General features: G+C 46.4%; 1 protein-coding gene across 3 annotated transcripts in view; it reads right to left on the reverse strand.

Annotated features, from left to right (window-relative positions):
* LOC135369259 (phospholipid scramblase 3-like) overlaps positions 1 to 24,895 on the reverse strand; it is a 138,194-nt gene that overhangs the window by 50,902 nt on the left and 62,397 nt on the right. For 2 of the 3 annotated variants that reach the window (XM_064602869.1, XM_064602868.1), the window contains exon 3: positions 21,092 to 21,148. The exons of the other annotated variant lie outside the window; for it this stretch is intronic. In XM_064602869.1, coding sequence (XP_064458939.1) covers positions 21,092 to 21,148 — 57 coding nt within the window. The remainder of the gene's footprint in view (positions 1 to 21,091; positions 21,149 to 24,895) is intronic. 3 annotated transcript variants of the gene reach the window in all.

Genomic DNA, 24,895 nt, shown 5'->3' on the forward strand with positions numbered 1-24,895 from the left:
TTACTATCACTCAGTGTGGTTTTCTGCTAGGGTCCTCTAGGTGGCGAGCAGTCAAGACGCGATATTTGCCTGTTGGAGGCGTTCTTTTGGTATCATCAGTACGGCAATTGTAGCACAAGGCAATCACTGCATGTCAGAGTAACTGACTCGCGAAATGACATGAGTTATTTTGCACTTGGCATGGCACACAACAAACAAAACGCATTTCCGTTGCAGACAGGGACCGAGCTTGAAACTATCAGCTGACGCATTTTAATCGCGAAGGAAATAAATGTTCGCGGTCTGCAACAAACAGGTGAACATTGCACAGTCCTCAATGATGCCCATTATTGTAATTTTCCCGCTCTCATCGACTACTTCTCTTCAATTCTCATTGTAGAGTGCGGAGGTTTTTGCTTCGGTAGTTTCATTCAACACCCTTACCTTCAGACTTTCAGGACCTGGCTTAGTGATTTCTATTTATGTCGCCTGCATATTCCGAAAGCCAGGCAGACGCTAGACAATTTCGAGGGTTTGCGTTTCACATTAAAATAGCACAGCAAAATGAAGTCGAAGACCTTAGTAGTATAATAGCGTGCTTTCCAAGGCGACTATTCTCTAGAGAGCTGGCCTGAGATTTTCCCTCTCCCTCGCGCGCCCCGCCCACCCGGAGCGCGCCAATGGGAGGACGCGTGAGCGGCGTTGGCTGAGTGCCATCTGGGGGCAGAGGTTCGAACGTAGACGGGGACGTGCTTTTGGCGAGGCTACATCCACTGGGTGGTTCCATGAATTGCCGGATTTTGACGGCTCCTGTGTTCGCTTGTTTTTGCTTTTAACGTTGCATGATCGGCATCCTTGAGCGATGCCCGCATTTGTTTGTTTGTTTTTGCTTTTAATGAACGTTTTATGATGCCTTGTTGTTTCTTTTAAACGTTTTATGACAGGCGTCCTTGAGCGATGCCCGCGTTTGTTTGTTTTTGCTTTAACTGAACCTTTTATGATGGCTTGATTCAATGCCTGTTAGTAGGGTTGCCACCTTTTGTAGTGAAAAATACCGGCTGAGGGAGAGGAGGTGGAATAAAGGGAAAGGGGAACTGTTCGCGGGAAAGGGAAAGTAAGTGATGGGTGAAGAGTATACAGAGAGAGAGAGAGAGAAAGAACGAGCGTACTGGCTGAAGACAACAATGATAATAATAATGAATAACTAAGAAAAGGACTGGTGACTACGGAGTTGGGTCTGTGTTCCCGATTTATTCAAGCTGTAGTGGAATGTTGAAAGGAAAACCCCGTAAAAGCCCCTATGAATGGTGTTGAGCCACAAATACCGGCAAAAGGCTGCCGGTATCACCTTCCTACCGGCAACCGGCAGAGCGAGCAAATATAATAGCGAGCCGGTATAGTACCGGCCTCCCAAGCAGCACAATGTACGGAAAGTCGAGTGCAATAGGGGTGGACGGTATGTGTCTTATCAATGTTCTTTGGTTTCACCAGTTTGTTCAAGGTCTTCCACCTACCCGTCCACCCCTATTGCACTCGACTTTCAGTACATTGTGCTGCTTGGGCTGGTGGCAATCCTACCTGTTTGACGCGGACTTCGAATGGCGCATTTGCGGCGTCCTTGATGATGCCCGCGTTTGTTCCCAAGCAGCAAAATGTACTGAAAGTCGGGTGCAATAGGGGTGGACGGGTAGGTGGAAGGCCTTGAACAGACTCGTGAAACTAAGCAACATCGATAAGACACATACCGTCCACCCCTATTGCACTCGACTTTCAGTACATTGTGCTGCTTGGGTTTGTTTTATTAAATACATGGAACACGCGTTGTTAGAGTGATCTTGATAAGACGTCCGCGGAATCGTTGCGCCCGTGTTTGGGTGATAGTGGGGCGTTCTTTGGCGTGTGTGTGTGTGTGCCTTCCCAAGCAGCACAATGTACTGAAAGTCGAGTGCAATAGGGGTGGATGGTATGTGTCTTATCAGTGTTCTTTAGTTTCAGGAGTCTGTTCAAGGACTTCCACCTACCCGGCCACCCCTATTGCACTCGACTTTCGGTACATCTTGCTGCTTGGGTTCCCTTTTATTGAGCATGTCATGCGATTCGTGTGCGATGCGCTGTGGACCCCCAAGCAGCACAATGTACTGAAAGTCGAGTGCAATAGGGGTGGACAGTATGCGTCTTATCAGTGTTCTTTAGTTTCACGAGTCTCTTCAAGGCCTTCCACCTACCCGTCCACCCCTATTGCACTCGACTTTCAGTACATTTTGCTGCTTGGGCCGGGACACGGCCGGTGAGAGGTATGACCCGTTTTTGTTTCTTTGTCGTTTCGCCGGGCAATGCGTCATTATAGACTGTTTCCCTCTACGTTTCTTTTTTTTCTCTGTTTCATACCCCCTTTTTGTCTTCACTGCGTCATGCGACACGTGTTGTTACGAAAGGAATTTGATAAGATGCCATGCCAGTGCCGTTTTTGTGCGTATGTTTAGATAATGCCGACAGAAGACTCTCGTTCTTTTCCCCCTTTTACTGGACATGATGCCACACATATGTTGTTACAGAAGGACTTCGACGAGACGCCCAGGCCGTTTTTGTGCGTATGTTTGGTAATGCTGGATAATGACGAAAGAAGACTACTTTTTTCATGGTTTCTTTCATTAAACTTTTTGTGGCACCGTACCGCTGTCAATCGACAGCGCGCGTATCATCTTTCTATGTGAAACCAGGAGACGCATGCGACTGACCACAGCAGGCTGCGAAATTAATGCACATGACATTTATTGCAAGGAACTGCATGGACAGGCTTTTGTTGGCGATGACAACAGTACATGTGGTCGAGGGCGATCCTCTGAAACCCGTGCCGTAATGCCTCGGTAGTGGAGTACACTGTTGTTTTTACATGCTGTAGCATATCATGAGGCGTGCTCATGGAAAATGACATCCGACTGTCATTTTATAGGATTAATGGTTCCGGGACATTTCATCGAACGTCGTTTGGTCGAACGCCGTTTGATCGAAACGGCAGCGGTCGTTTACCGATTTTTTTATTGGTTCGCTTGTAGCGTTGATGTAACAAAAAACAAGAAGAAAAACAAAAGAAAGCGTCAGTCTTATGTGCTGTTATCTTAAGGAATATTTAGCTCTGTGTAATACGCTACCTAATGGCATGACATTCCTTTCTTTCGACTGTGTTGGACGGAATGTTGAAGAACACTGCGGGCACATACGCCATTGCAAGTCACCACTTCACACCGGAAACGATGGACTACAATTCGCTACGCTGCCAAGTTCTAGAAGCTGAAGAGATACTGAAACAAAGAAAGCGCCGGTTCCGCGTAAACCACCCACCATTTTCGGCGTTTTGACCCCTCTTTTCTCCTTGTAGGACAATAATTCGCATTCACTGAGCGACCCAAAGACGGACTTCACAACACAAAGTTGACTGACAAAAAGTTCGTTGTGCAAAGATAAGAGGTCAGAACGGCTTAAGAGGCAAAAATAGAACGAATTCTTGGTTCCATTATATGCTCAAGTATAGCACGTGCCTAGTTGTGTTCTTTTTAAGCTCGTCCTATCTCAAACTTTATAACTCCATCCGATGTCCTGTTGCCGTGAGTTCCTGTAGTACACTTGATGTACGTACTGGACGTAAGGACGCTGGACTAATGTCTGTTATGATTTCGTTAGTTTGGGATGCGCCTATTTGCCTCTTGCGTACCACGGCGCACTGAGAAAAGCAATGCAAGCATATCGGGTGTCCGCCCATTTCATCGAACGCCGGTTCGTCGAACGACGTTTCATCGACGCCGTTTTATCGAACGCAGTTTCATGGAACGCCACCGGACAGTTGCTCACCAGACAATTGCCCGTAGGACAACTGCTCACCGTTAGAAAGAATTTGCCACCATTTTAGATGTTTACTGTTGTAGGAAAATTTAATACGACGTGGAACGGTCAGTACATAGACAGCGCCTCCATTTACAATCTATGAGGCTATGAGGAGTGATATATACATTGCTACGCTTCATGATACAAGAGGGATATGCACTATTATACTATACTAATACTATATACTTACTATATTATTATTACTACTATTATTATTACTATTACTATACTATACTATTATACTATATACTACATGTTAGGTCAGTTTAGAATTAGTCTGCTGGCAGTTTAGACGTTAGGTCATGTTAGAATTATAGTGTGGGTAATATAGACGTTGGAAATTGCGTATTAGCATTTTAGACGTCATTATTGTTGTTGTTATGTTAGAATCAGTTTATCCGCACTTTAGGTTCTTGGCGAAGGCGTGTTCTGCAGTTCTTCACAATCGCAACAATGCAAATATTCGCAACAATCGCGCAATCATATCCTGAATGTAGCACAGGCTGACGCTGATACATGATCACAAAGCTGTTTGCGCTCGGGGAAGTTAACTGAGTTAAATTAAATTTCACGTTTTATCTCTGATGCTTCGTCCTCTGTCACTCACTTATCCGGCGACAAAGCACTGATTTCCAAAATCGTGATATCGGCGCTAAGCCGTTGGTTATAAAACGGTTGGGGGGTTCGGCTTACGGGATATCGGCATGCGACGCGTTATCCATATAGGGCCATTCCTATAACCACTCCGGTGTCCGCCCATTTGTTCGAACGCCGTTTGATCGAAGCTGTTTGATCGAATGCCTTTTGATCGAACGCCGCTTGGTCGAAAGCCGTTTGATCGAAAGACATTTGTTCGAAGGGAGTTCAAAGCTCGCAGCGTGTCCTTATAGCACCTCTTTTCTCTAACTTTTGACTCGAGCATACGGAAGCAGGCAATCAGTGTCTTGCTTTTTTTTAACTAAACAGGGCAGACCTCTGGTTATTTGCAGACATTTGTCATGCACGAACAGCACAGCTGAATAGAACAATGCGGAAGAATTCGGCGAACCGTAGGACACATATTGAAGCAAATGGCCTCAGGTTGCGAGCAGCCGATAGTCTGTGCCTCTTCTGGGCACCCTTTTCATTGCTTGCGACAAATTTAAAGGGGACCATCTGAAATGGGATAGCCATATGTGCGCGAAAGCCACTCGAAGTCTGTGGATGCTAAGAAGGAAGTTTCGTCATGGTACAAAATAATCATATTAAATTAACAGCCATATAAAACCTTAGTTCAACCTTGGTTAGAGTATGCATCTGCAGTCTGGGATCCCTACACATGCACGCAATAAAAAAAAAGAAGAAGAAGGAAAAAAGTAGACAAAGTACAAAGATCAGCTCACGGCTTATATTGTCTGGGTTTGGAGGGACATCTTCGGTTCCATGTACTTTACAAGAACCAAATTGAGATTCACTTGCACATAGGCGCAAAGTAAATAAACTAAAACTTCTTTCTGCTATACAATGTCAGTTATTGACTACAAACATTAATAACACATTGTTAAAATTTGTCCACGTTCGACGCGAATAAACCATTCAAGAATGTCATTTATTTATTTATTTGTCAAAGTTGTTTATTATTTGACAACGTGTTGGGGGACTAGGGGTGAAAGGCATCTACGCCATTTTTAGTCACTATCTGTCAGAGAGGAAAAACCTATCAAGTTCTCGAACGGGAGAGGGTGAACAACCCAGGCCCTTGGACCGCTTTCTGGATGCGAAGAAGTATGTTAGGATGAGGAATGTGTTTATGGGCAAGCGTATTGCACAGAGTTAAATATTCCTTAGGATAACAGCATCTAGGACTGACGCTTTATTTTGTTTTTCTTCATTTTTTTTGTTACATCAACGCTACAAGCGAACCAATAAAAAAAAATCGATCAAACGACCGCTACCGTTTCGATCAAACGGCGTTCGATCAAATGGCTTTCGACCATAATGTCCCGCGTTCGATCAAACGGCTTTCGACCAAACGACGTTCGATGAAATGTCCCGGAACCATTAATCCTATAAAATGACAGTGGGATGTCATTTTGCATGAGCGCGCATCATGACATGCTAGAGCATATAAAAACAACAGTGTACTCCACTACCGAGGCATTACGGCACGGGTTTCAGAGGACCACGCTCGACCACATGTACTGTTGTCATCGCCAACAAAAGCCTGTCCATGCAGTTCCTTGCAATAAATGTCATGTGCATTAATTTCGCAGCCTGCTGTGGTCAGTCGCATGCGTCTCCTGGTTTCACATAGAAAGATGATGCGCGCCCAGTCGATTGACATCGGTACGGTGCCACCAAAAGTTTGAAAGAAAGTTTGAAAGAAACCATCAAAAAAGTAGTCTTCTTTCGTCATTATCCAGCATTACCAAACATACGCACAAAAACGGCCTGGGCGTCTCGTCAAAGTCCTTCTGTAACAACATGTGTGGCATTATGTTCAGTAAAAGGGGGAAAAGAACCAGAGTGTTCTGTCGCCATTATCTAAACATATGCACAAAAACGGCACGGGCATGGCATCTCATCAAATTCCTTTCGTAACAATACGTGTCGTTTGACGCAGTGAAGACAAAAAGGGGGTATGAAACAGACAGAAAAAAAATGAAGAAACGCAGAGGGAAACAGTCCATAATGACACATTGTCCCGCGAAACGACAAAGAAACAAAAACGGGGTATACCTCTCACCGGCCGTGTCCCGGTCCACAGCGCATCGCACACGAATCGCATGACATGCTCAATAAAAGGGAAGGCACACACACACACACGCCAAAGAACGCCCTACTATCACCCAAACACGGGCGCAACGATTTCGAGGACGTCTTATCAAGATCACTCTAATAACGCGTGTTCCATATATTTAATAAAACAAACAAACGCGGGCATCGCTCAAAAACGCTGCAAATGCGCCATTCGAAGTCCGCGCCTAACAGGCAATGAATCAAGCCATCATAAAACGTTCATTAAAAGCAAAAACAAACAAACAAACGCGGGCATCTCTCAAAGACGCCGATCACGAAACGTTTATTAAAAGCAAAAACAAGCGAACACAGGAGCCGTCAAAATCCGTCAATTCATTCCACGAAAACAGAAAAAGAAGCAAAAAAAGAAAGACGGAAATGGGACCATGACTCAGTACTTATCCCCGACCATTTTCGCGGTTCTAAGGAACGCGCGTCCCAGATCGAGCAGCGCCATCTCACGGGCCAACTCACGGCCGTGGTGGATGGAACAACCCAGTGGATGTAGCACCGGCAAAAGCACGTCCCCGTCTACGTTCGAACCTCTGCCCCCAGATGGCATTCAGCCGACGCCGCTCACGCGTCCTCCCATTGGCGCGCTCCGGGTGGGCGTGGCGCGCGAGGGAGAGGGAAAATCTCAGGCCAGCTCTCTAGAGAATAGTCCAAAAATGACTCTCCTCACTCCTTCCTGGGAGTAAGATTACTCCCTCCCTCCCTATTGGAGAGTAATGTTGCTCTTCATCAGGGACTTAAAGCGTAGCCTTTGTAGAGTAATTGTACTCTCTAAAAGGGAGTGAGATATGTCGCAAGAAAAAATGGGGTAAAATTATATCCTTCTTGTGAAGAGTGTACTACTCCTATATACACTACTACTCATGTACAGTTCTGAAACTTCGGCTTCAGCTTCGGTAGTGTGCGGTGATGCGCCGAGGAAAGGTCCTGTTTAGTTTCGTTTATAATCAAATGATACCCGCCGGTCACATGTTTTATTTCTCTGAAAAAAGATATGTTATCCCACCCACAAAGAGATGCAAAAGGTGCCTGAGCGCAGGTCTGTGCGATATGTTCTTCTCCGTCATCGGCGCTTCGAAGCAACCGGCGCTATATCGCGGCTTAAATTTTTTCCAACTTTGTGACCATGTATCTCTTGAACGAGATGTCGCATTTGAACGATTTTTTTGTTGACAGAGTGGATGGTGCACGTTCCACCATGGGCAACTAAATTTATATGGTCAAGAGAAAAGTATACGAAAAAAATCCCAAAAACGCAACACAGCCTTTTTACCGCTTGTTTGGAAGGTCATGGCCGAGGTCCTGGATCTCCGACTGTGATGTTCTTGACATGAGTAGAAAGATAATTCTTTCTTCTTTCGTTTCACGTTAAATACATTGATTTATCTTCAGCCATTATCACCGTAACAATGCCGTGAACACGGAAGGGTAGGGGAAAATTCTCATTTTCGCGGTAGGTTTTACCCAAAAAGGACATCTTCAAAATTTCCGATATTTTGTACTAACATAGCTGAGACATAGCTCTTTCAGGATACACAATAAAATGTTCGCTTATTTTGGTCCTACAGGGCGCGCAAGTTTTTTTTCGCAGCCCTATTGTGCAGCGCTCGCAGGGGTCAAACACACGTACAAAGAGTAGACTTCTATTCCACCACGTGTCTCTTTTTTTGTGCTTTTAGTGAGGGTGCCGCCATGCCGAAGGTCGACTGTAGTAATATGCACAGATCACTGTGATGTCCGTAGACAAGCAAAAGTTCGTTGCTTAGGCTCTCCCACCCGGTTAATCCCTTCAAGGTTACGTGCTCGAAGGAAATCGGACGTGGGAACATAGCATTTGTAAATACTCTGGCTTTGGCGAACCGAAGCGCGAGACGTCTATTCTCTTGTAATTTTGTTCCGTTTTCAGGATTTTTTTCGTATACTTTTCTCTTGACCATAAAAATTTAGTAGCCTACGCTGGAACGTGCTCCGTCCACTCTGTGAGCAAACAAAAGTTCGTTCAAATGGGACATCTCGTTAAGATAGACAAGGTCACAAAGTTGGAAAATGGTCACGGAAAGGTTACTTAGTATGCTATCAAAGCTCGCCCGAGATACCGGTATCTCGGAGGCTCTCAACTGGGCGGCTGTAAATTAGGCTGCACGCAGCACTTACAATGCCACAATGCCAGTCGAGAAAATCGAGTGTTCGAAAAAGTTTTCTTTTTTTCTGCATTTCACCTCGATAATACCTCTATTATCCATGCAAAAATTACATTTTGGTATGTATATTTCTTGTAAGTAAGTATCAAATATCTGAATTCGTCATCATGGAACAAAAGTGTCATGTGTCATATTCTCTGAGAAAATACAAGATGGGATGTGGCCAACAAAACGTAACGCTCCCTGAGTTCCGCAAGTGCAGCCACCGCACAGCCAGGCGTACGTCTAGACACAGTGAGTGATCAGACTTATACAGATCTATTATTTCTCCCTGGCCAGTGTATGCTTATATATGCCATAACCGACGTTGACGTTGGTTTCCTGCTAATGACAGAAACAATCGCTATCGACAGACTGCATGGGAAGCGCATCAGCGTCAATAAAGAGAAAACGGACCATTGGCCGTCGGTGAGCTTCTCCACTGCGGTACGTATGAGGAGGTGCATATTGTAGTGTAATCATTTAGCAACGTAAATTCGATGTGCTTGGCATTTTCATGTAGGCTCCATGCGGCGTTGAAGATCGCGTCTTGCTAAGGCGTTTAAGCCTAGTGCATGGAGTAGCGACGCTGACCAAGGATCAGAGGAGGAGCTGGCGCATCCAGATGTTTCTACGGTTAGTGTTCACGTTACTGTTATCATAGGTTAGTGTTCACGTTACTGTTATCATAATTGAACGTTGTGAAAGCTTTTTCATTGTGACTACACCAATTGTAAAGTGTGAGAGGTATTCGGAGCTGGGACAGCAGGCGGCCGCGGCGTTCTTCTTGGTAAGGATGCTGTTGTGCCGTTTTCGCAGTTTTTTCTGATTATGTTAACCTAGTGAGTGTCAAAAACGCTTGTTATAATGACCCAACATATATCAGCACTCTTCTGGTTTGCAGGCTAATGGACACAGTACGTACTGTTCTCCAGCTGAACAGCAGCCATGCATGAATAAAGAAATAAATAGTACACAAGTGCAATCAAGTCTCGTGAGTATATCCGAGCTCGCGTCATCATACATTTGGCACATTGCGTGTGAGCCATTTGCAGTGCATTTCTAATTGCCTGTGATATGTTTCCTGTGCTGTTCCTGGTGTGTTGACATTAGGAGCTACACAGAAGACATGTCACATGTCATGGACACATGCAGTGTAGGCAATATCGCCACACAACATAAAGTCATCAGAAATGCACGCAGACTAATTAGAAACCTATCACATACTAATTAGGAAAGCATTGAAAACTTAGCAGAAAAGCATCATAAACTAGTGATGTCACGAACCTGGCAAGGTTCGAGTTCGCAAAATTTCGAAACTTTCGAACTTTTTCTCAGAAAAATTCGCGAAAGTTCGCAAAAGTTCGACTTCACTGCGCATGCGCTGGCGTGACCTGCCCGGAAACAACCGTTGCTGCATCAGCTGCACTTCCGCCTAAGCTCGTTCCCAGTGCTAAATCTGAGTGGGTCCGCACTCGTCTAACGTACGCCACTCAAGGCTTCATTAGGCTTAATCACATCAGACAAGATGTCCTCCTCTACGGTATGTTCCATAAATCAGTTTGCTTCCCTTCGATTTGTATTTTTCTAGCAACAGAAACTTACCTGCGCCTACCACGGTACCACCTAGCATTCCTACATACACCTTCGCAGAGTAAACAGACAGCCGGTAAGAAAAACAAAGCACGCAAGGACAACGGCGCAAAACTGTTAGCAGCTAAATCTTAAATGTACAAACTACGTTTACCACGAAGCCAGAACACTAGTGGGCTCTGGCCTGGGGACGACTTTCGTCGCTTACCCAAGGTAAATCTAAATTGGTAGCGAAGGCGGGAAAAAATACAAAATCTGGCCTCGCAACCCTGGTATTTTGATGCGCGAGCGAACCTGGGTGTTGCGACGACAAATGCGAATGTAAACAACTTTTTTTTTTACATCGATGAGATAAGTTATGTGTGTACTAATGACTTACTCGGCTATTCAATATAGGAAAAACTACCTCTTTGCCTGCTGTATGGGAACGTCAAAGTCGTGCAAGGTGAGTGAGTTTCCGTATCCTGCTACCCTACGCTGGATGCGCACGTGCGATTTCTCACGTTTCTCCGTTTGTTGATCCGTACGGACCGCTTTGGATTATCTGCGCGTATTTATTGCGATATCGTCTAAGAACACTCAAGTTAGACAGGCACATATTTTGGAATTCAAGGTAAGCTAGACAAGCAGCACAGAAGCGGAACACGTAAAAATATTCCTTATTGCAGGCCCTACTAAAGGCATGGGCCGCAAGGTGGGCTATGCCCGGATACGCGCACAGGCGCCGCTTTCTGAACGGCAGAGGAGACTGTGTCGCTGACGACACTACAAGCGGCATAACTTGCCACCGTTTTCCTCGGGAGCCCGCAAGGTGAGCAGCTGAAAAAGCATTGTTATTTCAAGAAGTGTTTTACGTACATTGATGTACGTCTGGGGTACTCTATAATCGCATACTTCAAGTAGTTAGCTTTGAATGTTATGCCTATGCTAAACCACAAAAAAAAAAAAAAAAACTGTAAAGCCAGTAGACGTAATAGTTTTCTGGTGCATAAATTATATTGTCTGATTTCCAGCGCTGAAGCTTCGTGAACACATGTCGTCGGCATTGGTCAACATGAACTGAGACGGTAAACACAATAAACACGTAAAATATGCACGTGCCTTGTTGCTTGTCCTATTGGGCGTGCGAATTTGAACAGTGTGCACGACTGCGCCTCACGTAGATGCATTAGTTTGTTGCATGATATTGGGCTTGCTTGTTTGCTTGCTTCTGCTCGCATGTTTGCATTTGGTGGTAGTGCATTTGAAGGTGGTGTGGCAGTGAGCTCTGGTGCTTGGTGTTGTACTGTGATGCAAGCTTGGCATACTGGCCAATTCTTTTATAATAGCCTTCATACATTTTTCTGTAACTTACAATCGGAATCATTTCACAGGTGCAGAGCGTGGCTGGAGTTTTGTGACGTGGACGTGCTCAGCAGTTCTCTCCTTCATTGGCACTCCAGAGTGCTCTGTTCACGACACTTTGCGCCGTCTGCGTTTCTGCGGACAGGAAGGCTCCGGTGGAACGCAATGCCAACACTGAAGCGCGCTTCACATAGTGCTGGTAAGTATGAGGCCAGTAAGAACACAGAACTGACCAGTATTTTCTATGTCAATGTCTTCATATCTGTGTGGCCTTAGAAGGAGTAAAACAGATGCATGTATTCCTGACACTATACAGCACAAGACAGAAGTGTTGCTGAGGGCAGCAGACAACATGCTGTTATCTCTGTGCCAACTAGACCTGCCTGTGGTCAAACTGTGGGGGCAGAAGCTGGTACAGGAAGCACTGGATCACCCCACTCCTCCCTTCAGGAACATCACCATCACCCTGATAGTACAGGTACGATGACATGAAAACGCTGGCATACCCTGAAGTTAACAGTGCACCACCTTGCATTGCACGACAGGGTGTGGGACAGAAGTCTCTAGCACATTACCGAGCGCCGTGCCATCTGAAGCCTCCCTTCACGACCACTGCTATGCAAGCAGGGCCTGTGCACCTGCAGTCGACTATGTCCTACCAGGGCCATCAGGACCACCTCCGCAAGCTGCAGGTATGTGTGCTCCATGAGTTGCTTTATCTTTCACGATGAGTGCAATTCGTAACCTTTCTTTTGTCATCATTCCTAGGCATGGGTGAACAATGTCTCCCTCAGCAGCGTGTGATGCAACACGTGATTGCAAACCCAAGGAGCAAGGTGGAAGAGCTGCGGCGAAAGGTGCACAGCCTTCAGGCTCGCAATAGAAGACTGCACAGGGATCTGCAGCGACGCCAGCGGTCAAGAACGGTCCGGGATCTGGTGCTGTGCCCGAAAGAACATGTGTCGGGCACTGTTGCAGCTTTCATTGAGGCGCAGCTAAAAATGAGCACTTTGAGTAAATTTGGGCGCCGCTGGTCTTCCTCCAACAAAACGTTTGCATTGAATTTGTACTTCCACAGTCCACGTGGGTACAGGTACTGTCGCAAACTTTTCCATCTGCCATCAGTGCCGTCATTGGAGCTGTGGATGAGACGTATCCCACTCCGCCCTGGTTTCTCCAGTGATGTATTCGACGCCATAAAACAACGAGTGTGAAGATTCGCTGAAGCCGACAAGCTCTGTGCCATTGCCGTCGACGAAATGCACATGAAGAAAGAGTTGTTGTGCAGTGCAACACTGGACTGTTTCGAAGGCTTTGCAAACAGTGGGAACTCAACCGAAAGAGAGCTTGCGAACAAAGCATTGGTGTTTATGGCAAGGGGCTTACGCACTCCGTGGAAGCAGGTTTTAGGTTATTTTTTTGCACCACAAAGCAGCATCTGCATCGGATTTCCAAGAACGTCTGTTTCAGTGCTACGACAAACTGGTGAATGCAGGCCTCAAGCCAAAAGTTGTCATATGCGACCAGGGAAGCCAGAATGTCTCTCTTTTTATGAGACTGCATGGTCACCACAGCAGAGCCATATGTTACCATCAGAAGCGAAAAGTTGTACTTCATGTTTCATACACCTCATCTGTTGAAGTGCCTTCGTAACATGCTGTTCAAATACGACTTTCAGGTCTGAAACTACATTGTGTGTGGGCAATACATCAGGAATGCTTTTGAAATCGACCGACATTTAGAGATACGATCCATGCCAAAACTTACTCAAGGACCTTTCAGCCTAACATTTGCCTCTAAAATGAAGGTAAAATGGGCAGCACATATCTTCTGTAACCACGTTGCAGCAGCGCTATTCACACTGGCTACCTTCCAGCAGGTACCGGCCGATGCCATTCACACAGCTAGGTTTGTTGAACGTGTGGATCGTGTGTTTGATGTGCAGTCAATTGCACGGAAAAACAAGATATGGTTCAGCTATGCAGCGGGGGTCTATGCACACACAGTTTCTGCAGGAGTGCTTGTCAGTGTTTGAGAACATTACTGTTCTTGACTGCAGAAGGCCGTGCATTTATGGGTTTTGTCTTACCATAACCTGTGTGCTTCAACTTTGATCAAGGCATTCACTACCTGTTGACCAGAAGGCCGAATCAAGATGCCCTGGAGAACACTTTTGCCATAATACGTACAAAGTGTGGCAGCAACGTTGACTCCACATGTCACCAATTTCCGGCAGCAGTGAGGCACATACTGCTTGGTCAGCTCTTCAACACCACACATGGCTCCAATTGCGCAGAAGATGCAGATTCTTTCCTGACCACACTTCCTATTGGTAGCAGGCTCATGAGCAACCTAGGTGCTTCTGCTGCCACTCATATTGTGGACGAACTTGTATTTGCACCCTCTCAATCACCGTCACCATTTGGCTCCTCCTGTACAACCTTCTTCGCTGGATGGCTTGGAGCAAAATTTTTGAGCACCCATGTTTGTTCTGGACAGAAATGCTGCCTGTTGGAAGACAATGCCACATTTCAAGACAGCAGCCAAACACTGCGGTACTTCACCGTGAAAAACGTGGACAATATTGGCTTTGGGAAACTATCAGTGCCTGTTCTGAACTTTGCTGCATTTCTTGGTGCCTGTGAAGACGCTTTTAAGTGCAATGTGGAGAGGTTCAACCTTTCCTTAGAGTGCGCTTGTTTTGGTACGCAAGGGCAAAAAATGCCGAGCTGAAGGACAGCACAGTGCATCTGAAGGCGGCACAGCAGGTCGCAAGGCTACAGTCATAATTGTTGGACTGCTGCTTGTACACATTTTGATTAACTCATAATTTTACTTGGTTCACATGAAAGTTATGTATGTACGTCTGGGGAGCATAGAAACATTGTTCCTTGTACAGACTGCTTTACTGAGTAATGGAGCGTGACTTAGTGCTGGTTAACGGGAATTTTGTGTTTTGCATTGTGTTTTTTTAATGCCTCAAGTCGACTGTTATGTGCATGTTCACTTGCTGCGTTCTGCCTTCCCTCAGCCTCTGAGAATTGCTATCTTAAATACCCAACTCTCTTTAAAAAAGTCAAGCAATCTACAGAAAATTATCGATCCATGAACGTGCAAAATGAAGTAACCCTTTGTGCCAACTCCAATTTTTCTTTATGGTGTCCTACGAACATTTGTCATTTCCATGTGAAAGTTACAGGTGATATACAGCTTGTATATTGAAAGTTACTGCACTGTGGTATCGTGCCATACTAGAAGCATATGATGCATTTGGTTGTGAAATTGACTTGTACCTGAGAGCTTTCTTGTAATGCAAACTTCTGTCGGAGGAAGTACCTTATGAGATGGTAGATGATATTGATATTGTGCCACACAATGTCGTATGCTGTGCATTCACTGCAGATCCTGTAAAGCGCAGGCAAAAACTTCTCCCAAGTTGTCACATGTTACCATGTGTGATTTGTCATTAAACTTGCACCCTTGCAACTTGCCACCAGTGCACTGAGTGTACTTTTACATGAAGTGTTCTCTGTCTCGTATTTCATTGCTCTCTTCAGTGGGCTACTTCCATGGTCCAACAGGCGATCTGTCAGCCTTCGAACGACTCTTCGATGTCGCGACAGAAGTAAAGAAAAACGAAACGCGTGCGGGGAGAGGGTAAAGGGAAGGGAAACAGAAGTGCATGAACACGTGAACTAACGTCATAACAGACGTACACTGTGACGTCACCGGATGTCATGAGTGACGTCACAATTTTAGTTGTCCGCACAACGGATGGATGGCGCTGACCGTCAAAAGATGGCGTAGATTTGAAGACGCAGGGCCTTATGGGAGTATCGCTACCTTTTTACATATACCTTGGCTTACCTGTCATCCACGGCCCCACGGAAAAAATCAGCTAAATTCAGCTGCGAATTTTTGCGAACCTTTGCGAAACTGACAAGAAATTCGAAGATTCGTCGAACCTTGCGAGGTTCGCAGTCGAAGCGCGGGTTCGCAAAAAGTTCGTGGCATCACTTTCATAAACCAATGAGAAACTCACTCATCAAGTATGAATCAGAAAAGACCGGCCAATTTTAAACATAAATTCATCAGAAATTCGTCACAAGATTCATCAGAAATTCTGATGGCTCTGATGCCAAAGGTCATTGACTTTTCAACAAAAAGTCATATTATTCATTTCTGCAAGGGCTTGTATCGCTTATAGACAAAGGTGCTGACTTGAAGTGGAAATCCTGTCACGAACGAGAATGCATTGCCTTGAAACAGCGGTTAATGAGTAGTCCAGTGCTAGCACACTTCCATGAAGACCGTCCACCTCTCCTATCGTGTGATGGGTCTCCTTACGGTATCGGAGCAGTCTTAGCCCAACCTGATGACAACGGACAGGAGGCTACAATTGCATACGCATTGCGTACTTTGAGAAGTAGTGAACGTAATTATTCACAACTGGACAAGGAAGGAATAGCAGTAGTTTTCCATCGTCACACTGCTGCAAGGAAAGTCACAATTTTCACCGACCATAAGCCTCTCCGCGGAATTTTCGGCAAGTCAAAGCCTACTCCTCTCATTGTTTCTCCAAGAATGTTACGATGGTGCATTACACTGGGTGCTTACAACTACGATCTGCAGTATCGCCCAGGTACCATGCACACCGATGTGGGCGCACTCCGTCGTCTACCACTACCAGGTGTCTCTGACGATTTGAGCCACCGGGTGACATTCTCACGATAGAAGCTCTTACTGCTCTACCTCTTACCGCTGCACAGATAAGCGAATTCACAAAGGCAGATCCTGCACTTAGCGTACTCTTCGTAGCGTTACAGTCACAGGGTGACGTCGACTGGTCACAGTCAGAACTTATTCTATACTGGAACAAGAGCGAACAACTCTCGACGCACAAAGGATGAGTCTTATGGGGTTTCAGTGTCGTAATTCCCCTTAGAGCTCACTCAATAGCGTTACAGCTACTTCACGCCAACCATGTTGGGATAACGGCCACGAAGAGATGGGCACGAGGCCACATGTGGTGGCCCAACGTGGATAACGAAATTCCAAATAGCTGCAGGAAGTGCCAGTTAAACTCCAGAATGCCGAAAGCCACGCCGTCACCTTTTGGCAACGAAGTCAGGTGCCATGGGACACTGTTCACGTCGATTTTGCGGGTCCACTCAACGGAAGTTACTACCTAATTGTCGTTTATTGTTATACAAAATGGCTGGAAGTTCGGCGGATGTCCTCCCCAACATCAACAACATTGATCGAAAACTTGTGGCCTATATTCGCAACCTTTGGTATTCCACGTGTTCTCGTCTCTGACAATGCTGCAACATTTACTTCCAAAGAGATGGTTCACTTCTATTCGCCACATCGCGTCGGCTCCTTTCCACCCAGCCTAGAACGGCCAGGCCGAGAGAATGGTGGTAGAGACCAAGAAAGCGCTCAGCAAGTTGACGGCAGGTAGCATTACCCATGTCGTCTCTCAAGATTTCTCTTTCGGCAGCATACAACACCACACGCGACTACGACAACATCACCAGCTCAACTTATGTTCGGTCGGGAACTACGCTCTGCCCTGCATACCATGCATTCAATTAAGTACGACGCAGACAAGAAATTGTCTCTCGACGACAGAAATACTTTCAGCATCAGTGAGAAAGTAATAATACGGAACTTCCTCGGAAAACCACATAGGCTCCAAGCTGCCATAGTGCGTCCTGTTGGACCTAGGTCCTATATTGTTCGTTTAAAGGGAGAATCCGCATAAGGTCCCTTCCGAGATTTTCGAATATTCGTCACCTTTAGCCATCAACGACCATGCCTGTAAAATATCTCCTTCGAAAACTGAGTCAAACTTGATAAAAATGATTTTCTTCTATGACGCTCTCGGTGACAGGGTAGTGCGAGCCACGAGCGCTTTTCTGCAAGCAACACCGAGCGTGATGTAAGTCGCGAGATATCCCGCGCCGTCCGCCTTGCTTTGCTGTGTGTTTTGGCAGTTTTGACGAAGGAAATTTTCCGTAGCAATTGTGTTCGTTACGTCGCACACTGGTCTTACACCCACCACGATGGCCGGTAAGACATGCTGTATAATCAGTTGTGGCAACAGGTCGGATACAACAACAGACGTAGCATATTTCCAGTTTCCGACGGCCAAACAACGTCGTTTGGAGTGGGAAATGGCGCTGCGCAAAATCAAGTGGAGGAAGACCAGCTCGGGAACGATATGTTCTCATCATTTCGAGCCAGGAATGTTCGACACGAAAAGACGGCTCATGCGGGAACTCTGAGTGACACCTGCGGGCACCTGCGGGAGGCACCGACCGCATGTGCACCTGCAACATGTTTCATATTATGCGTGCACCCGTGGCACTTATACAGGGTGTCCCAGAAAACGTGTCATTTAATGATAATAAAAAAACTACGCCACCTAGAATCGTGCGGTCAACAGCATTTGTTCTTATTAGTTTTTGCCACCTCCTAATGTGAATGTCATGTACTCCAAGTTTAATTATGTAAATATTTGCGAACTGAACTCGGAAATTTGCCAAGTAAAGGTCACTTTTTTACCCCACCAATATGAAGAGCGTGCCGAATACACTCAAATTCATGATAATTCACAGTGATATTCACGAGCTATTCCATCGGAAAAAAATAGCCGAATATCATGCTTTTCGGAGCACCGGACAATAGCGCGCGATGACTTTTTGAGCACAATCGCTCTCAGTGCGACGAAAGGAGGTTCCGAAGCCAGCCCACAGAGTGATAGTAGAAAAAGTAACAGTTCCTAAAATTGGGAGAGGGAAAGCAAAATCCCAGCGAAAGTCGGACATGATAAGCCGTGCCTGTTTTATCTCTTTCTGCGATGTCGGGGAGGGCTGGGTTTCCAACCTCCTTTCGTCGGACTGACAAAGACTGCGCTGAAAAATTCATCGTGCGCTATTCTGTGCGACCTCCGTAGAGTATGATGTTCGGCTATTTTCTCCGATGGGATAGCTCCTGAATATCCCTGTCAATTATCATTAATTTGACTAAATTACACACGCTCTTCACATTGGCGGGGTTACAAAGTTACCTTTACTAGGCAAATTTCCGACTTAAGCTCGCAAAAATTTACATAATTAAACTTACGTTACACGACATTCATATGAGGAGGTGGCAAAAACCCAGTAAGAACAAATGCCATTGACCGCATGACTCCAGTTGGTGTAGTTTTTTTATTGTAATTCAATGACACGTTTTCTGGAACACCCTGTATAAGAATGTGCGGCAACCTATTAGAAACTCATCATTAGTTACTCCGAGTTCTACAGTCTTCCGTGTATGGGTCCGAGGCCTCGGTTTAAAGCGACGCGCGCACCGGTAAAACGTCCGTCGAATACGGCGAGTCGTTGTGGTTTATGGTGACGGTCAAGTCATTCTCCTCATTAGAATACACGTCTGAATCGGGCTAAAGTCCCGTGGAGTTCTATTCTGATGCGGAGTCGGTTTCCATGATTCCATGAGCGTAACTTGCTTCCTTGCGTCTTCAATGCAATACAACACATGGGAATCACGGCAGACGAATCTCACGACTGACGTCACGGCGTGGCGCTCCTCGATTCCGATGCCACCGCCTGCTCTCATAGTTTCGGTTTCGCTTTATCGTTTTCGCTGTTTATAAATTATACGCGCATGTTTATCCGAAACGGAGGCTGTAGTCAGCATCTGGGGGGTGGTCTCTGCTGAAACCAACCTTCACTTAGTTTTGTGCACAACCGTTGCGGATCCTCCCTTTAACAGATGGCAAGACATAACGGCGGCATGTTGACCACATCAGAAGATTTCAAGTCAACGACGAAACACCCGAACAGATGACCACAGCGCACAGCACTCCACTTCCCGCCACCACCTCTCCGTCAAAGCACGACAGCAACGACTACGAGTTCTTCAGCCCAACACCAAGCTGATTCGACGGCATCCCAAGATACTCGTCCACAGCGGCCACATCGGGTTAGGAAATGTCCAGCGCGCTACAATGACTATATTTCAGACTAAAAGGGGGGAGTGTGCCACTTTTGTTTTATCTTAAAAGGGGAGGGTGTTATATATGTCCAATACATTGGTTCAGCCCCACCAGGATTATCAAAAGCTCGTGCGCTCGTTCGATGTTCTTCTTGTTCTATTCCCAAGGAATAAACAACGTTAGCATTGTGATCATCAGTCGTGAAGGCAACGTTGTATATGATGTTCAACTGGATGGCAGAAAACGGCGCCGCGTTCATGCTGACCACTTGAAGAGTAGAGTGTCGTCAGATGTCGGGTCGCCTAATGCTTCTCTGTGTTCAGGTCGTCCACGGGAACCTGGGACGATTCCCTTGAGCCAGACCATGGACATCAACTTGAGACCCCAGGCTTCGTCCGCGCCTCCCGCACTCGACGTCGTCTTCCCACAACAGCCACCTGGAAACTCAACAGCAGAGCCTCCGCGGAGATACCCTATCCGTCAAAGAAGACCTCCTGCCCGTTACAGGTTCACAGCCTTAGGAGGGAGGAATGATGCAGACAACGACGACGACCGAGCTATGACGGAGCGAGGCTCGTGAACTGCTGTTTGCATTCGTCAGCTGGCCGACAGCTGATCAGCAGCTGTTCCCGGAGAGCTGGTCATTAAACGCTCTGCCAACGTGAACCCAGCCTAATTCTTATTCTAGTAGCTTTGCAGATACTACAAGCATAGTCGTTCGTCTCCATGTTGCCCTCGAGGTCTACGGCGACTTAACAATCAGGACGACTGAGACCCCGTTCAAGATATTGGAATAATTCCAACCATGCTTCGCACATGCCCGTCTTGTATCTCGTTTCGGAGAAACGATAGAGGATAACATATTTATCATGCGCAAAATTCGACGATTTCATTGACTCCGGCGTCTTTTTGCTGTTATGGCACCGTACGACATAGCAATAATTCGCCTAAGGCTTACGGTTTATTTTTTCGCGTTCCATTGCGCAAAAAAAAAAAACACACAAATTTTTGTTGTTTCCCGGTAGCGTCTATCAGTTGTGCTTGTGACCGGCCGAGCCTCGCAGTGTTCGAGTTGCGCTCTAGTCGCCGTTCTCAATGCAAATAATTGGATTTTACTAATTTGTGCTACTTCCTAAATGAAATTGATCGTTGATGGGACATTTGGTAAACCTACTTCAGTACACCGCAAAGCCTTGCGCACACGGTGCCGTACAGATCGGTACCTTCGTCCTTCGACGTCTTTGTTACCCGATGCCATGGAAATCAACCAATATGCAACAGCCGACGCATATATCATACGAAGGCACCAAAGACTTACGTTCTTCGAAGACGAGCACGTGCCTATTTTTGTAGATGTACATGTTGTACATCGTTGCTAGAAAAATAGAAGAGTACCGAATCAGGTATGTTAAGCCGTCAAAATCATCAAACGCCAGCAAAAGTAAGGATAAGCTGCCTCGCACTATACTTATTGCGACATCGAGACCTGCACTAATCCTAGAGATATGAAAAACTAAGGAGTGCATATTACAGAGCAATAATTTAGATGTGACTATCCAAAGTAACATGGGAACTTCGACATCAAGTGCAGTAATGGACCATTTCCACATTCGCGTCGCCCCTGGCGCCGGAATGTCGGACGTCGTGACTTTCCTCCAATAAACAAGGACTGGCAAGTTGCGTGCGAAAGTAGTAAGAGAAGATTGGAAGAAGAATGGGGAAAAAGTGAAAGCGCATTGTACTCGTTACCAGTAGAAAGAGTTGTCAAATATAGACCTGAAATGTCCGCGTAGCCATGGAACCGCCTATCTCCCATACTCGTCCCCGGAACAGGTCGATAGCGGTGTTTTCCACTCAAAGATGGCGGACGCAAGGGCTGGGCATACGCATACGCGTCGTCGGAAATAGTCCATTTCCAACTCTGTCACATTTTTCTTTTCAAGCAACATACAGGGTGTTTCACAAAAATCCCCCGGCTGAATAATTCGTGAACAGGTGGCGCTATCGAAGAAATTTCTTTTTTAGTGAAGATCCTCGGGACATCGACCATGAACTAAGTAGTAAGCGACTCATTTGCAAACGCTAACTAATTAGATAAACGCCTTAACTTTAAACTTTTACGAAAACTTTTACGAAAACTTTTAGCGAAGGATATTGAAAAAAAAAACGCATCGACACTTAGTGATTTTTTCGAGTAATTAATTGGTTTCGGTTTAAATATTTCTTGCGCGGAGCAGCGCACCAATGCGCTCTTTGGATCAGCTATCCGGCTGTCAATTTTGTGTTCATCCGCCTGGTTGACACACGGGATTGACGGAAGATAAGGAACAGCCGCAAGACCGCAGGGCACTCTTTGTAGTTCTCTCTGGATTTGATAAGTATGGAAGGCGTGCGTGTTTCTTTTTCTTTTTCAGTACCAATGATGCCGTACTTAAGGAAAAAAAGAAAGGCTCCGCCTCCCGTCTTCAACAAATCGGGCGGGAACGTTGTCATTCGGGATGATGGTTGACTAGGAGCGTACTACGTGGTGTAGTTAATATTTAAGAGTGTACCCAAGCAGCACAATGAACTGAAAGTCGAGTGCAATGGGGGTGGACGGGTAGGTGAAAGGCCTTGAACAGACCTGTGAAACCAAGGAACATTGAAAAGACGCATACCGTCCACCCCCATTGCACTCGACTTTCAGTACATTGTGCTGCTTGGGTACCGACAAGTTCACAGCGCTCGCGGCGCATTCGTCATCATGCATGATAAGAGCACGCTATCTCACTTACGGAACGATGGAACCGGCAGTGCTGTTTACCAAGCGCACATGATCTCAGTTGTCTCGCGACGTAAACAACCAATTATTGTTATTGTTTACCAGTCGCTTTGAGAAGGAATATCAAAGCGTCTCTTGCGGCTAGTCCTAATCTTCCGTCCCCCCCGTGTGTCAACCAGACGGAAGAAGTAATAGTAGTAAGTACTGACCACGTTTATCCGGAAACGCACATCTTCATCTGGACGCCATTAATTAGCAATCGGAGCTAACTGGGACCCCCCACATTAATCAGCACCCTCCAGGGAGCCATCACACTAATTGGGGAACGTCTATCTCGTGTCCAGACCAGTTGTGCGTTTCCGGATAATCGTGGTCATCAAAAATAAAAAATAGGCAGAAAATAAAATAAAAAGATAGAAATAGAGTGGAGAGAAACAATTTATTCGAACATCAACGATGCCGCGGCGAAGAAGCCGCTCCGCAACTCCCGAGTGACCAGCGCCCGCCATGTTAGTAGTTGGCACCCAGCAGTTGCAGAGATCGACGACAGGTGCCCACTTAGTTGCAAGGCATCACACCAGATGGTGCCACCATCATAGCTCTAGACGAGAAAGACAGAGAACAAGATACTAGCGGCAGGTAAAAATGGCAGCACTGCTAAACAAGTCTAGGCATGCGAGAGAAAAGGTCTAACCGCTACTGCTAAAACAGCACGGAGAAAACAGTACACATCTGGGAAAAAGGCTTACGGAGGCGATCGCTTAGGCCTAACCACAGCGTCACAACACTATGGAGCTAACACAAGGCGGGAACTACTGGGCACACATCGCTAAACATGCGTCAACACAAACAAAAGGCTTGCTCATCGCAAAACAAGTCTACACATGCGAGAAAAGGCTTAACACGAGCGCGGTCAAATCACTCGTTGGTCACCGCTAAACACGGCAAACATGCGAGAAAAGGAGAGCGTCAAATCACTCACCTTTTCCCCCGCGGCGACTGCTCATCAGCCAGGTAGAAACTGAGCGAGTGCGGACCACCCGAGCATACGTCTGCTCTCCACGACAGCCAGCCAGAAAATGAGCGAGCGCAGGGAGCGCATGTCTGCTTTTCCACGACAGCAACAGAGAAACTGACTGAGGCGACGCGCCGTGGCAACTGTGGATGCGCGCGCACTCCTAGCGCCCTCTGCGCTGCCCGCCCGCCCGCGGGTGTTTTCGGTTTTGGCTCTCCGCTGCGCGCGCGCTCCTAGCGGCGACGGGTGGCTTCTGAGTTTCGGCTTCACTCTCCTTTCTTTGGGCGCGCGTTTATCTGTATAAAGGCAGCGCGCACCGCGCTCGCGTCATCATTATGACCGATACGTGGAAAACGCCATGTGTGGTTTATTCTCCTGCGTTTCTCGTCGTCGCAGGAAAAAGACAAAAAACGAAGAATTTCGCGAATTTATCCGCGGCATCGTGGAGGAAGCCTTTCAAGTCCACCGCCTAGAATGGTTGCAAGCACGTCAAGAAATGTGTCAGGACAAGATGAAGATGCTCGACCGCATCTTAGCAGTGGACAGACTGGCGAAAAAGAAGTCCAACTTTAGCCTGGATAATCTGTATTGGGAACGCAGTTCCGATGTAGAGGACGATGACGACGACGTGTAAATAAAAGCGATGCATTTCTCTTCCAGTCTCAGTCTCTTCTTTCTCTTCGTGCAACGTGTACGTACGCAACATGTCTTCCCCCGAACCTTTTCGTTTCCCTCATCCTTTTCGCTGTATCTTAAGCGGCCCCTCCATGTGCGGCAAATCTCCTAACGTACTGAGGAACCTGAACGACGTGGTGGACAAGCCTCCGTCACAAATATTCTACGTGCAGAAATATGCTTCGCCGAGCATGCAGGACCAATTCGGGGACTCGGTCAAATTTACCAAGGAGCTACCGCGAGAGTGGGACACGTCGCGCGCTACGCTGATCGTCGTGACCGTCGACGTGACCGTTGACATGACCGACGCCGGTTCCTTGAAGGAGGTGACCGATCTTTTCATTCGGGGTTCTCACCACGCCAACGCGTCGATCTTCTTACTCCTTCAAAACATCTTTTTCGACAGTAGCCATTTTAGAATATCCTACAACGCCAGTTACGTCGTCGTGTGGCGCACCGTGCGCACCGTGCACCAGACGGAACATTTCGGCCAACAGCTATTTAAAAAGATTGGAGTATTTTCTGGATGCATATAAACAAGCGATGTCGTCGCCCCACGCATATTTACTCGTGGATCTTCACAACTATACGCACGAGGATCACAGGTTGCGTAGCAATATCTTTCCGGGCAAACGTCAATATATCTACACTCCGAAATGAATCTCCGCCCT

Source organism: Ornithodoros turicata, chromosome 9 (genome assembly GCF_037126465.1).
Source record: "Ornithodoros turicata isolate Travis chromosome 9, ASM3712646v1, whole genome shotgun sequence".
Lineage (NCBI taxonomy): Eukaryota > Metazoa > Arthropoda > Arachnida > Ixodida > Argasidae > Ornithodoros > Ornithodoros turicata.